General features: G+C 49.2%; 1 protein-coding gene across 2 annotated transcripts; it reads right to left on the minus strand.

Annotated features, from left to right (window-relative positions):
* Window positions 1-2677: 2677 nt before the first annotated feature.
* TEDC2 (tubulin epsilon and delta complex 2) lies at window positions 2678-11893 on the minus strand. Of its 2 annotated transcripts, none has more exons than XM_076351140.1 (10): window positions 11860-11893; window positions 11685-11783; window positions 11370-11425; window positions 10210-10891; window positions 8707-8760; window positions 6627-6711; window positions 6138-6246; window positions 5806-5907; window positions 5158-5369; window positions 2678-2903 (listed from the first exon to the last, which is right to left on the minus strand). In XM_076351140.1, the coding sequence occupies exons 1-10, from the start codon at window positions 11883-11885 to the stop codon at window positions 2757-2759; spliced, it is 1572 nt and encodes a 523-aa protein (XP_076207255.1). In that variant the 5' UTR covers window positions 11886-11893; the 3' UTR covers window positions 2678-2756. The 2 variants fall into 2 exon arrangements, with proteins under 2 accessions (XP_076207255.1, XP_076207256.1); XM_076351141.1 differs by lacking the exon at window positions 2678-2903 and adding an exon at window positions 2911-4897.
* Between the last annotated feature and the right edge of the window lie 443 nt (window positions 11894-12336).

A 12336-nucleotide genomic window follows, 5' to 3' on the forward strand; every position in this document is an offset into this window, starting at 1 on the left:
TGCAGGATAAACCCTTTGAAGGTTTCAACACGATGAACGTCCAGAACTAACCAAAGACGACTAGCGTGCGTGAAATCCTACAAGAGGGTCTACTGATTGCAGTGTGCACTAACAGCAGCACCGCCTCTGTCTTTCCACTGGTCAAACATACATGCAAAAACAAAAACAGTAAGTGGAGAAGTTGCAGAGGGGAAGGAAAGGAGGAAGCCAGTGGAAAAGACAAACCGTAGCAGTTGGAAATGCTTGAAGTCACAGATTCTGGAGAGAAAAGAAAAAACCCTTTCTCCTCCCAGGGATCCAGCTTCATATCCTTCATAGTGAAAAAAACAAAAACCTTTTAAGACTCTACTGTAGGAGACAGAGAAGGAATAAGAGCTGCTAATCCTCCCTGACCCTAACCGCGCTTTGTCTCAGCTCATGTCTACACAACGCTGGTATCATCTGTCACTTTCCAAAAATACTACTAATTTCCTGTATTTTTGTAATACTACCCCCTGGCATCACAAATACTACCTTTTGTCTTTCTTTCTTCCTCATCTCAATTTGATGTACCAGTATAATTTTCTTCTATAACAACAGCACATTTTGTAACGAAAAAGACCCCCCAACCACTGAGTTAAGTTGCTATTGAATCTCTGCTATAGCACAAGACTCATTTGAAAAAGTGAGTCATTCAAATGATTTAAAGTCTTACACATTTATGGAAATCATAAAATCTCTCTCACATGGTGTAGGAAGAGTAATAAAACCACACCGCACCCAGAGGCTCAAAACAACCCAGCTACCTGCCAGTCATCACGCTGGGAGCTGTGTTCCCCTTCTGCACCCCTCCTATGGTGTCAGCTTGCCTTTTGAGCTTGTAACAACCCCTGCGAACCCATTTTTGTGGGCTCAGTCTCTTTTTCACAGTCCTTTCACATCTATGCAGTCCTTGCTGTGGCAGTGAAGTTACTGCCAATTCACACTGGACTGCTCTGTGCAAAGAAGCAGATGCTCCATGACTCATGCAGTGCTTACAGACATGTTATGGATAACAACATGATAATTAACAATACCAAATGTCATCTCTAAAATTCAAACATGCAGATGTTAATGCCCATGGCATATGACCACGTTAATTTAGGAGGCAGTGTCTGCTCCTGTGAGCAGCCTTTAATCAATACCTTGCAATCCTCCAGTACTGTTGACCACAGCATGGTTTCCCTCGTAGACCATGCAGATGTAAACCACACAGGACTCCTCTGCACGCTGCAGTGGGGAAGAAGGTAACAAACCCCTGCCCTGATTGCAGACTCCATGGGAAATCAAATACCATCTACAAAGGACTGAATGTAATGTGAAAAAAAAAAAAAGAAAGAGATGCTGATTTTCATCTATCATATGAATGATTTTTAGTGAATTCTGAGTGTCAGAAAGGGCCAAACATTCAGAAGAGATAGACAACTAACTCTGGCCTTGAAAAAAACAGAAGGAAAAAATAATGACCACTGTCAGCATTGCTAAGAGCTAAATCCCCCCAAGCAAACAGTTCTAATCCAGCTAGGAGATACGGCACGAGTCAAACTGCAATAAGCAGTGGTACACAGTGGCCCTTCCCTAAATGGACTTCAAAGTCCATACCTCACAAGCAGAGGTATTCCACATGACTCTAAATTTGCTTTAATTGTCACATAGAAATGCCAGGGGATTTGGGAATTACAAGCAAAAACCTAAGATGCAGGGGGAACCAAAGCTGGAATTTTCCCATGGTGACAAGGTCAGAATTGCCACAGAATCTGTGTTTTCCATAGCCAGGCAGGACGTTGCATTAGTCCCTCTGGAAGGCTGCTCCTCCAGCAGCTACCGGCACAGGTTCAGCAGTAACGCAAAGGGCCGAGTGCCATCTACTGGGCTGCTTTATCAGCTCCCTCCTGCTGCAGCTGGATTCCCTGACATCTCTCAAGTGCTGATAGCCCAGCCCTTCTTAGACTGCTGCCTCAGGCACAATCACCAGATAAGATGGCACAGCAAAAACATTTCAGTTGTAGGCTAGGTCTAAGTCCTTACAAAAGAGCCTGGCAAGTCGTGAAGCTGCCTGAAGGGGCCCTGAACTGAGCAGCGATGTGACTGACAGGCTGATGAGAAGGGACTGCTCCAGCTGCACAGCAATCCAGGCACCAGCCCAGCTCAGAGCAGGTACGGGCAAACCAGAGTAGTTCCACAAGAGGCACTACTGCATGTGGCCTCGGCCGCTGTGGATGAAGACATCGAAAACACTGTTACTGAATATTACAGTGACCACTGTAATGCTGGTTATATGCCAACTGGTGAACAGAGTAACAGGGAAGCAGCAGCTCAGGTTCTCTGGATTTTCAGATGCTGGAAGGCTGTGCCCCACCGCACTGTGGCTATCTGATCAGTATAAATCATGTTCTATTGCCTGGTGCACTGTCTGCCTATAGGAGCCCGGTGTCACGACTGAGGCAGTCAAGAATCTAGAGCTAGCCAGAGAGACAGACCTTGGAAGAAAAGTCAAAACCAGTGTCCATGAAGCCCTGAAGCGGCTTCACAAAACCTCAGTTAGCAGGTCATAAAAGTGATACAAAAGAAAAAAAGAGCAGGAAAAAGACCAGGGGAGAAAAAAAAAAGACACCCCCCCACCGCCCCCCCCCAAATTTAGTTGGACAAACAGGCAGAGTAAAAAAGTTAATAGAAAAGATTTATTGCTTAAAACTGTCTCTGGTTATGCGAATGGCAAGTAGAAGGTTCCCACTGGATCAGTCTGCCAGCTCATCTCTCACCAGCACAGGGAATCGCTTGCCTCCTTCACAGAGCTGTGTGTAAATTGCCCGATACAGCTGAGCTGCAGAGGCCTCCGGGTAGAGCCTGGACTCCAGGACAGGCAGGAGTTCTGCCATCATGACCTGGGCAGAAGCAAAGGAGACACGTCACCAGAGCCAGCGTGCACTTTTAGGATTCCATGAAATGAAGTGGCTGCATAACAAGTGAAATCTCACCAGAGCAGTGTAACTAATAACATGCTAATTGATAGACAGATAGATAGATGCTTTCTTTCATCATGTTTAACAAAGGCAGAGTTGTTCATCCTCTGCTCATGAAGTACACCAGCATCCACCCAGTGTTCCTAGAGCAGTGAGACAAATGGTAGTGCTTTTCCTCTGCTGCAGAGATGGCCCAGCACTGGGATGAGATCAGCATTGTGCAAAAAGCTGAAGCTGATGTTGGTTCAGGAGCTCTGCAACCACACAGTGAAGCGCTTACTCACCCAATGGTAAGGTCAACCCTTCATTTATGACTGTTCCTGTCACCTCCTAGTTGGGTCACATTAATCCAAGACAGACAGGCAAGTGGCCAGCTCCATCCAGCCCAAACAGAATAAAGCTGCACGCCTCCCCAGCAGCACAGGCTACAGGGGATGCTAAAGCTGTCCAACGTTCCCCAACCTGGCCTCTGGTTTATTAAGCCTAGCTCATGATCTCAGTCCATGCTCTCCAACAACCCACTGGCCTGTCGCAGCATAATTAACAGCATAAAACCCTTGGATTATGACCATGACTGACAACTCAAACGCAGGTGAACTTCCAATCAAAGGATGAAAGTTAGCCTTTACTGCCCCACTCTTGAATTAATGCTCAGAAATTTTGCCTGGGATTTTTCTTTTTTCCAGCTGGCATCAACTAATGAAGTCTGAGCAGTCTGCACATTAAAAACCCACACAGCCTACTGTACACACTGCCTTCCCAGGAGAAGAGTGGACAATCAACTGCATGTGTCAGTCACCTCCCTCAAAGCATTTTTCAGCGGTGGAAACAAAGGAAGATCCAAACAGAATACAGGGCATCTGCAGGGGGTTCCCTTTCCTGCTCCCCATAAATCTATGGACAGGGAAACAGGACACAGTTGCTAATCTCTGGGAAGAGTTAAGAGCTGCAGACATGAAAGCTACCTAAGGGGAAAGTTGCCACATGAAGGAGCACTACACTGCTCCACTTCCTAAGAGGGAGCCCCTTCTCTTTTCCAGCTGCCTGATCTGCTCCTGATGCACAAGAATAGAGGAAACAGGCCTTCACCATCAAAGACAGGCTAAGAGCTACGAGGACTTTCTATGGTTCTTGGCATTTCTCCATGGAGCAGCAATGGACAGGCTTGGCCCAGAAATATGTACATCCTTTCCTGGAGTATTTATCTTGTACCAAGTCCATTCACTTCACCTGTCCCAAGAATTTCACCTATCTTGCATGCTCTGCACGGAGCTGCTCCAGATACTCCAAGCTCACCCAGCACAAAGCACCTATTTAGATACAAGTGTGGAGGAAATTGAGCCAGTCGATGAAGCATCAGGCAGCAGGCTTCGGTCACTGCTTCATTTTGAGCAGATAAAACCGAAAACCCTCATAACCCATAATTCAGAATTATAGTGCTAAAGTCCCATTTGAAGACAGGCAGCAATCTATCTTCAGCCAGAGGGAGGAGTGTGGCCCGTTATAACTCTTCCCTGGCTTACAAAAAAAAATGGCTTTTCCAAAGCCTCTATCATTCAGCTCAACAACAAAGGTTACATCAAAGGAGTAGATGTGATTTCACAGATCTTCCCTGTCCATTGCTGCTGTTGGTTGAGAAGAACAAATGATCCCTGTGCAGCAAGCACTCTGCTCAGGCTGGTGGAGAGACTGACCTCCTATCGTGTTCTTACAGGCAGTCTCAGACAGTAAAGTCAAGATCAGCAGCACAGTGGTTTCAGATTTAAAAGGAAAGGAACAGACAGCAGAGGAGCTCACTAGCTGGAGGTCACGCAGGAGAGAATAACAGTGGATGCCCTAATCGGACTGTGAAGGGCTGCCAAAAGGGGTCTTCAGGCATTACCAACATCCTCCACTGTCAAGCTCTGAAAGAGTAGCTAAAAAAAAAAAATCTTATCAGGAGAGGGTCAGACATTTAAAGGCCTCTGCTCTGGCCTTAAAAAAATTACTTTTTTCATTCATCTACAAAGTAAGCAAGGCACTGATGGGACTTGGACACAAGGTATAAACATAGAAACACCATCGGGAGAGCTTGCTGTGCTGCTGCTCCCCATCAAGACCCCGTATGCCAGCTGTTGCCCCTCAGTTGCCCTTTTCTTGCCCTATCCCAGGAGCACTAACACTTTTAAAGACTCACCTTTTGTAAGGCAACTTCTTGGTGCAGCATTGACACTTGCAGCTTCAAGGCAAACAGGTCCCTCAGCTCCTGGAAGCTGGAGTAACAAAGGAGAGGCACAGCCAGCATGCCTGCACTGTCACACATCTGTCCCCTGGGAGGAACACAGGCTGGAGAGCAGCTTCCTACATCCCCAGTGCAGTCTGGGCGCAGCCTCATCTGGGACTCCACAGCTGCCAGGGTGGAAGAATTGGCAAGAGGCAGGAACATACAAGTTAAATCTGTACTTGCAGAATTTGTGATCTACTTACTGTTCCTAGAATGACTGACTAATGACATTGTATTAGTCAGGGTAAGCTCCTCACACACAGCCCAATCAGGACATCTTAAGCTATGGCATGCAGTCTCCCCCATCTCTCAACAGCTCCATCACCAGCCCTCCTGAATTGCAGCAGTTAATAGTCCCAAGCCTCTCCTGAACACAGATGGGTGGCAAACAGATACCACAGCTTGCTTTGCCACCAGAGAATTTTACATGCTACGTTACCATAAGGATAACCAGGAGAAAAATTATGTTGGTCCACAGTGTTCTGCGCACAGATGGCAAACTACTGTTCAAGCATAGCTGGCCACATTCACACCCGACTACAAAACCAGGGACCGGCTCACCTGCTTGCAGAAGCTGCAGCTTATGCAGGCACTGGGAAACTGTGGTTTGCAAACCCTCCAAGGTTAGAAGGCTTTCATACTCTCTTTGCAGAGTGGGATGGTCTAGAAGAGAAGCAGAAGAAAACCAGCGGCATGAGCATACTGAAACGTTCCCCACCAAATACCAGTTTCTAGAGTGGCCTTACGTTCACCAGCCCTCATTTTAGGCAGAGAATGCTCCTGTCCCTCATGCCCAGCACATGCCAAGAACACAAGACACACGGAACTGGAGCCCACTGAAATCATCCTTATTCCACCTTCTGCTCCCTCCGCTCCCCTTTTTTTCTCCTTACCTGCAGCCTCAGCTTCCACATACTGGCTCAGAAGGGAGGGGACATCCTGGAGGACCTTTAATTCTTCCTCTATCTCTGCAGGACTGAAGGCCAGCATCGGTGAACGAAACTCAAACAACAGCAGCTTAAGGAAAGTTTCACACCACCAGCTCTGTGCACTACCCCGAGCCCTGGGCCAGGCTAGCTGGAATCAGGGGCAGAGGCAGAGGGCAAGCAGCCCGTGAAGTGGCATTGCAGGGGGAAGGTGAGGACAGCACAGCTGTGTATGGTATGTTTGCCTTGTGGCTTTGTTTGTCTGGATCAAAAGTTTTATGACTGCTCAAGAGCTGCATTATGAAAAAAACCACTTCCTAGAGACCCAGCTTGAACTCCTGTTATTGGAGGTGTAACTCTCTCCAGACGGGAACACGCTGCAGAGTGATTGCACCCGGTGCCTGCTGTACCGCACCACGTGCTCGTGGAAGGGGCCGGTGAGCCGAGAAAGGATACAGTTGTCTGGATCCTCTCTATAAAACGGTTCCTTGCAGCTGCTGCATCTGCACCTGTTTGGCAGAGACGACATCTCTCCCATGCCCTGAAAATTCAAAAGGGGCAGGAGGTGGAGGAGTTATGCCCAATTGTACCAGACAGTGCTCACACTGCGCTGCGACACACCAATATGACAGATCAGCGCTTCAAATACAAGCATCTTCCTCACCCCTCTTTTACAGGTTATTTACTAGCCATTCCCCCCTCATTTTTGACAGCTGGTATTAGATCAACAAGGACACCCTGCAGAAAGCATTAGACACTGCAACACACCTGTGTTATTTCTCTCAATTTGTTTTGAGGGGAATGATTTACAGCCATCAGAAGAGAGACAACACATTTCTATAAGCAGAATGTGAATTTGCAGCACCTCAGTAATTCTGTTGCATCACCCTACCTACATTTTTATCCCACAGGAAACAACAAATCTTCTCTTGCTTTCTTGAGGGGCGAGTCATTTGCATTTCTATATGTTTAGTCTGTTAGTAAATGTGTACAAGAAGGAGTGGTAGAGCAGACAGGACAAATTCTCACCCTAGCTTTTAGCACAGTGATTCCTTCATATGCCAAGACCTCAAGACTCTCCTTTAATCCTTTTTTTTTTTTTTTTTCAGGACAAAGTGTGTTTGGCAAGAAGCATGACAGCAGTGCATCAGTATCAGGGACACAAAACAGGGGTTTAAGGACAGTATCATGAGTAAGCTGGCCAGGACCCTGTATCAGAGTTCAGTTTTTAAAAGAAAATGTTACATAAATAGCGCTACCAGAGAGGTGCATTTCACTTACAGAGTTCAACATCCCCACTGATGCACAGTGCCCATAATATCTTTTCAGTAAAGGACTGCTTTAAAGAGCCAGTGCATCTCAGGCAGTCTCTGACAACCTGCCGCAGTAAGTGAGAGCCATCAGGAGGAAGCTTAAAATAGTTATGCAGTGCATGACTGTAACCCAAGCGTGCGTCTCCTCTCCATCCAAATGGATCTTTTAAATCATGATAGAAAATGCAGTTTTCAAAAACACATTATGCAAAGAAATAGCAAGGTTAATGGAACAGAATAGAACAGAAGTTACCAGGCAAGATGCATTCCCTCTATATGGGATCTTCAGAACAAAGGTTAATTTCAGTATGTCACTGAGTTGAAAGTAATAGTGAAGAGTGTAAAATTACACCAGAGTGATTAGGATGCCGAAAGGCTCAATTTACAAGTGAAAATTAAGGGAACCAAGTCTTTACAACTTGCTGAAGGGCAACTAACGAATTGGTGTCTGATAAATGACAGCTCCCAAGAGGAGGAAGAATTCTTGAGGGTAACACAAGGAGGTATAAGCTAGATTTAAGCTACAGTTTGTAAACTATTATTATAAACTTAATATCTGGACAAACCACATAATGAGAAATCTGCTGGATTATGGCAAGATTTCCCAAAGGAAATAGTGGGAGACCCCGTCCAGAGGACTGGAGAATGGACTAGAGCACAGAGTTCCCCAGACACCCATCCGCCCGCACCATCAGTGCGGTAACATTGTAATTGGCTCTACTTAAGAGAGTCCATCAGCAGGAATCAGCCTCAAACACAGCCCTGGTGCTTCCAGGCTAGACAGGTGCCCCAGCACAGCAGTTCAGGTCAGCAACCGGTCGGGAAACTCTTTCATTGTACAGGGTATACAGGCAACCAGCCCACAGGGCTTCCTGCCTTCAACTACTAGTATACAGTATCAGCAGAGACTTCTGCAGCACCGTTAATCCCATGATTAAAGCACTCTAGTACCTTTACAACTCGGGGATTAACAGGGATTAGCATTCTGAAAACAAATGTAACACTAGTGGCTAGAATAACATGAAAACTCATATCCTCAGAAAGAGCCTTGCAGAGACACGCTGTATCGGACCACTCCTCCTGCTCTGAGTTCAGGCCCCGCACACTGTGGGGTCAGTGCCTCCCCGTGACCCACAAACCAGCCAGGTCTCCCCCATCTGACCCCTCCTCACAGCCCTTAAGCAGAGGGTAGTTGTGGACTGGACTGATCAGGCTGGGCTTACCTGGAGTTCCTGGAATAGGCTTTCCTGTAGGGAAGGGGTAGCTTCAGCTGGCATCTGCAGAACAAGAGAAGCATCAATCCTGACTGCTGGAGAAATTAAGAAAACGACATTTTGTCTAAATTTGAAATTAATTTAGCTGTAACAGATGTCAACAACCCTGGAAATTGAATCCACCACTGGCTTCAGCCTGTCCTCAAGGAAGGAGGATCGGTCTGCTCATTCATTTCCACAAGTGTCACTGAGCTGACTTGGGAGAGCTCCCACATCCTACCACCAGCCATCAGAGGTTCATCCAAGGTGAGAAGCTGGAAGCAAAGCCCTGACAAGGCGGAGTACAGACATGGAAACAACATCTTCAAGGAAGCTGATCGCTACAGGCATGAGCGCAGGCAAACCTCCCTATGTTGTCATACCTGTGCACAACAAGGCAGCTTTGCTTAGCACCGTATCACACTCAAAGAAATGGGAGAGGGACATTTCAGCTTGCACTGGGAATAAGTGCCTTAACCCCGAAGCAGAATAAACCCTAACTTGTTATTGAAAAAACATGTAGGTTGGCAGTTATAGTTAGTCACATGCAAACTATGAACACAGGACCAGGGTTGGGATTTTAAGTAAATAAACATTTGAATCCAGATTCCTGTTCCCCCAGCAACTGTCACTCAGCATCCTGTGTCTGTTCCAACACCACATGAACAGTGATAATTTCCTCCCTGCACAAACACAACAGTTGGGTTGTGGCAGCTGAGAGCTCTCTCTCAACATTTTCCAGGAACAGGCATGTATCAGATCCAAACTTCACTGTTTCTTTAAAGCAACGAGCACACAGAAGAGAACATAGAAATTATTTAAGCAAGACAGACTGGTCTGAATACAATCTTCTAAGTATTATTTTGCCACTTTTCCACAGAGAATCTCAGTAACATCCACTTCATAATTCTTCCTACACCAAACACTTGAAACAACTGCATTCTAGTCAATACTGATTTGTGTATTTACACGGGCAGTATCTTACAGGTTAAAGGGGATAGTATTAAACCCAGATGCCATCTCTCCAAACAGCACTGGGCATATGAGAGAGAGAGAGAGATATTATCATGCATTACGTATTATCATGGTGTAAAAAACCAAACCAAAACAAAAACAATTTAAAAAAAATCAATAAGCTATAATAGAAAGTGGACTCAGAGGAAAACTAAGGATCAAGAAATCTCTACAGAGACAGCTTTCCAAAACAGTCACAGGGGGCGATGAAATATCAAGAGTCTCAATTAAAAGACTTTCGAAGTCCCAGCCACCCAACAGTAAGCCCTTAAAAAGAAAACACTTCCTCAATCACAATAAAGGCTTTTAAACTGTAAAGGGTCCTTCCTCCTGAGAAGGATCTGAGGAATGGTGAAACCCAGCTGGGCCCTACAGAGCAGCAGGAGAGACCAGGCATTGCAGATGTGCTAGTCAATGTCAAGCAGAATAAGACAGAGGTGCCCATCTCTCAGCACTTACCCCTTTTCCTGGAGGGTGACTGCCTGAGGTGAGGTGCTCCTTCCCAATGCACCTTCAGTTGTAGGGTCCTCCTTTTTGCTGGACTCTCCCAGGGAAGCACAACTTTTCTTCCCTGCATCAAATAACCGCTTGCCAGTGGCTACACAGTTTTCTCCCCCAGCTGAATCCCCTACAGAAAAGCTCTGCTGCTCATCCAGGGCAGATCTGGACAAGCCAGGTATCTTTTGGGGTTCAGCTGCAGCACAGGCCTCTTGGTCTCTGGCACTGATTGCTGTCCTATGGCTCCTTCCTTGTTTGCAAGCCACCCCTTTTGAGGAGCTCTTCCCAGCCGTCCTGGGACCTTGAGAGACACATCCGGCTGGGGCTTTCCTTTGCGTTTTTTTCACATCTGGGTCAGTCCTATAAGGGGCTCTCAGCTTGTATGGAGAGGGCTTCTTCAAAGAGGCAGGCTTTTTGCTTACAGTTCTCACTTTTGTGGTCACAGGAACATCCTCAACAGATGCAGGCACTTGCCGCTCTTGAGCATTCCTGGGAGCAGGTCCTTCATCTGCAGATTTCTCTCCTGCAGCTCCTTGGGCCGCTAATGGAGTTTTTGAGATGCTTTTCCTGACTTTCAGTGCCTTTTCTAAGGCCCTGTTCAGCAGTTCCAGCTCCTCCAGCTCCTTGGGCGAAGGCCTGTTCTCTGCAAGAGGAGAAGATGTATCAGAAGGTCCAAACCTGGATCTTCCCCATTTGTCACTATACTAACTCACTCTTCCAAGTGTTACAGAAGGAAACTGAACCCACTGAATGGTGCAGCGGGTATTTTGGCCACACTCCCACAGCAACTACACAGAGGATGCAGGCAGGCTTGCCAAAAGCCCTGAAGACCCAGGATGGATGGGAGGAGACAGTTCTCCCAAGTGAACCTCCCGTTTGCCAACCAGTGACAATCACCACACCTCAGTCAGGCCTGCAGACACTGCATCGCTGGCCTTGCTTACCGTGGCACGACTCCAAGCTAACACCAAGGAGGAAGGTGGGAGGAAAAAGGTAGAGGGGGGCTTCAAGTAGATGCAGAGCATTAGAAGGACTTCTAACACCGAAGCTGGCTCAACCCCAGTCAGGCCCAGGGCCTGTGTGACATGGGGGAGGCACCAGGCCGAGGGAGAAGCGCTCACCGTGTCCACTGGTGGAGCCGGCCTCTGGCTGCAGCTGCTCGTCTTCCTCACTGCCCCTGGGGGGGGAAGAAACACAGCGCCGAGGGCCAGCATTGCTGTGCACCGACGGGTTCAGCTTCGCCCACGGCCCGTGGGGCCTCCGACACGGCTGCGGGGACACAAGCGCCCGCCTTGCCGGCGCCAGGGACCCCGGACCTCCCCGCCGAGGCAGCCCGAGCTCCACCGCCTCCCTCCCGGCCCAGGTTCGGGGCAGGGCAGCCCGGGGGAGCCCGCGGTCCGGGGGTCGGGCCCGGCCCGGCGCGGGGCCGCACTCACCAGCGCCGCAGGAGGGCCCGGCTCCGCGCCGCCCGCTGCTCCAACTCCCGCCGCCGCTCCGCGCCTTCGCCCAGCGCCGCCGACAGCGCCGCCGCCAACCTGCAAGGCCCAGCGCCGTCAGCGGCCCGCCAGCCGGCCCGCCCGCCCCCCGCCGCCGCCGCCGACCCGCTCTCACCGCCGGCCGCAGCCCGCAGGCAGCATGGGCCGCGTCCCTCCGGTCCGGTCCGGCTCGGTCCGGCTCGGTCCTGCCCGCTGCAGCGGGCCGGTCTGTGCGCCGCCGCGGCGAAACCCGCTAAACCCGGCGCTCGCACTCGCGCTCCTTATCGCCCTGCCAGGACCTGTGGGGCGGGGCGTGTCCCTGCGCGCGGCCGGGAGGGCGCTGAGGAGAAGGGCGGCAGCGGCCCCGCGGCCGCGGAACGGCCCCGGGGAGCCGCGGCGAGACCTCGCTCCGCCCGCAGTCCCGGGCTTTGAGGGTTTCTGTGCCTGCCCAGGGACGGGCGGCCGAGCGCCGGAGATCCCCGGGCCCCGCTTGACCCAGGGCAGCCGTTTTTTCCTCAGATGGGTTCAGCGCTTCCCTCTCCTCCTCGGCAGCGCCTCTCTGAGGGGAGCTGGCCGACCTCTGAGGGGGGCTAAAAAAGCCTTCGCAGAGCAG

Source organism: Aptenodytes patagonicus, chromosome 13 (assembly GCF_965638725.1).
Source record: "Aptenodytes patagonicus chromosome 13, bAptPat1.pri.cur, whole genome shotgun sequence".
Lineage (NCBI taxonomy): Eukaryota > Metazoa > Chordata > Aves > Sphenisciformes > Spheniscidae > Aptenodytes > Aptenodytes patagonicus.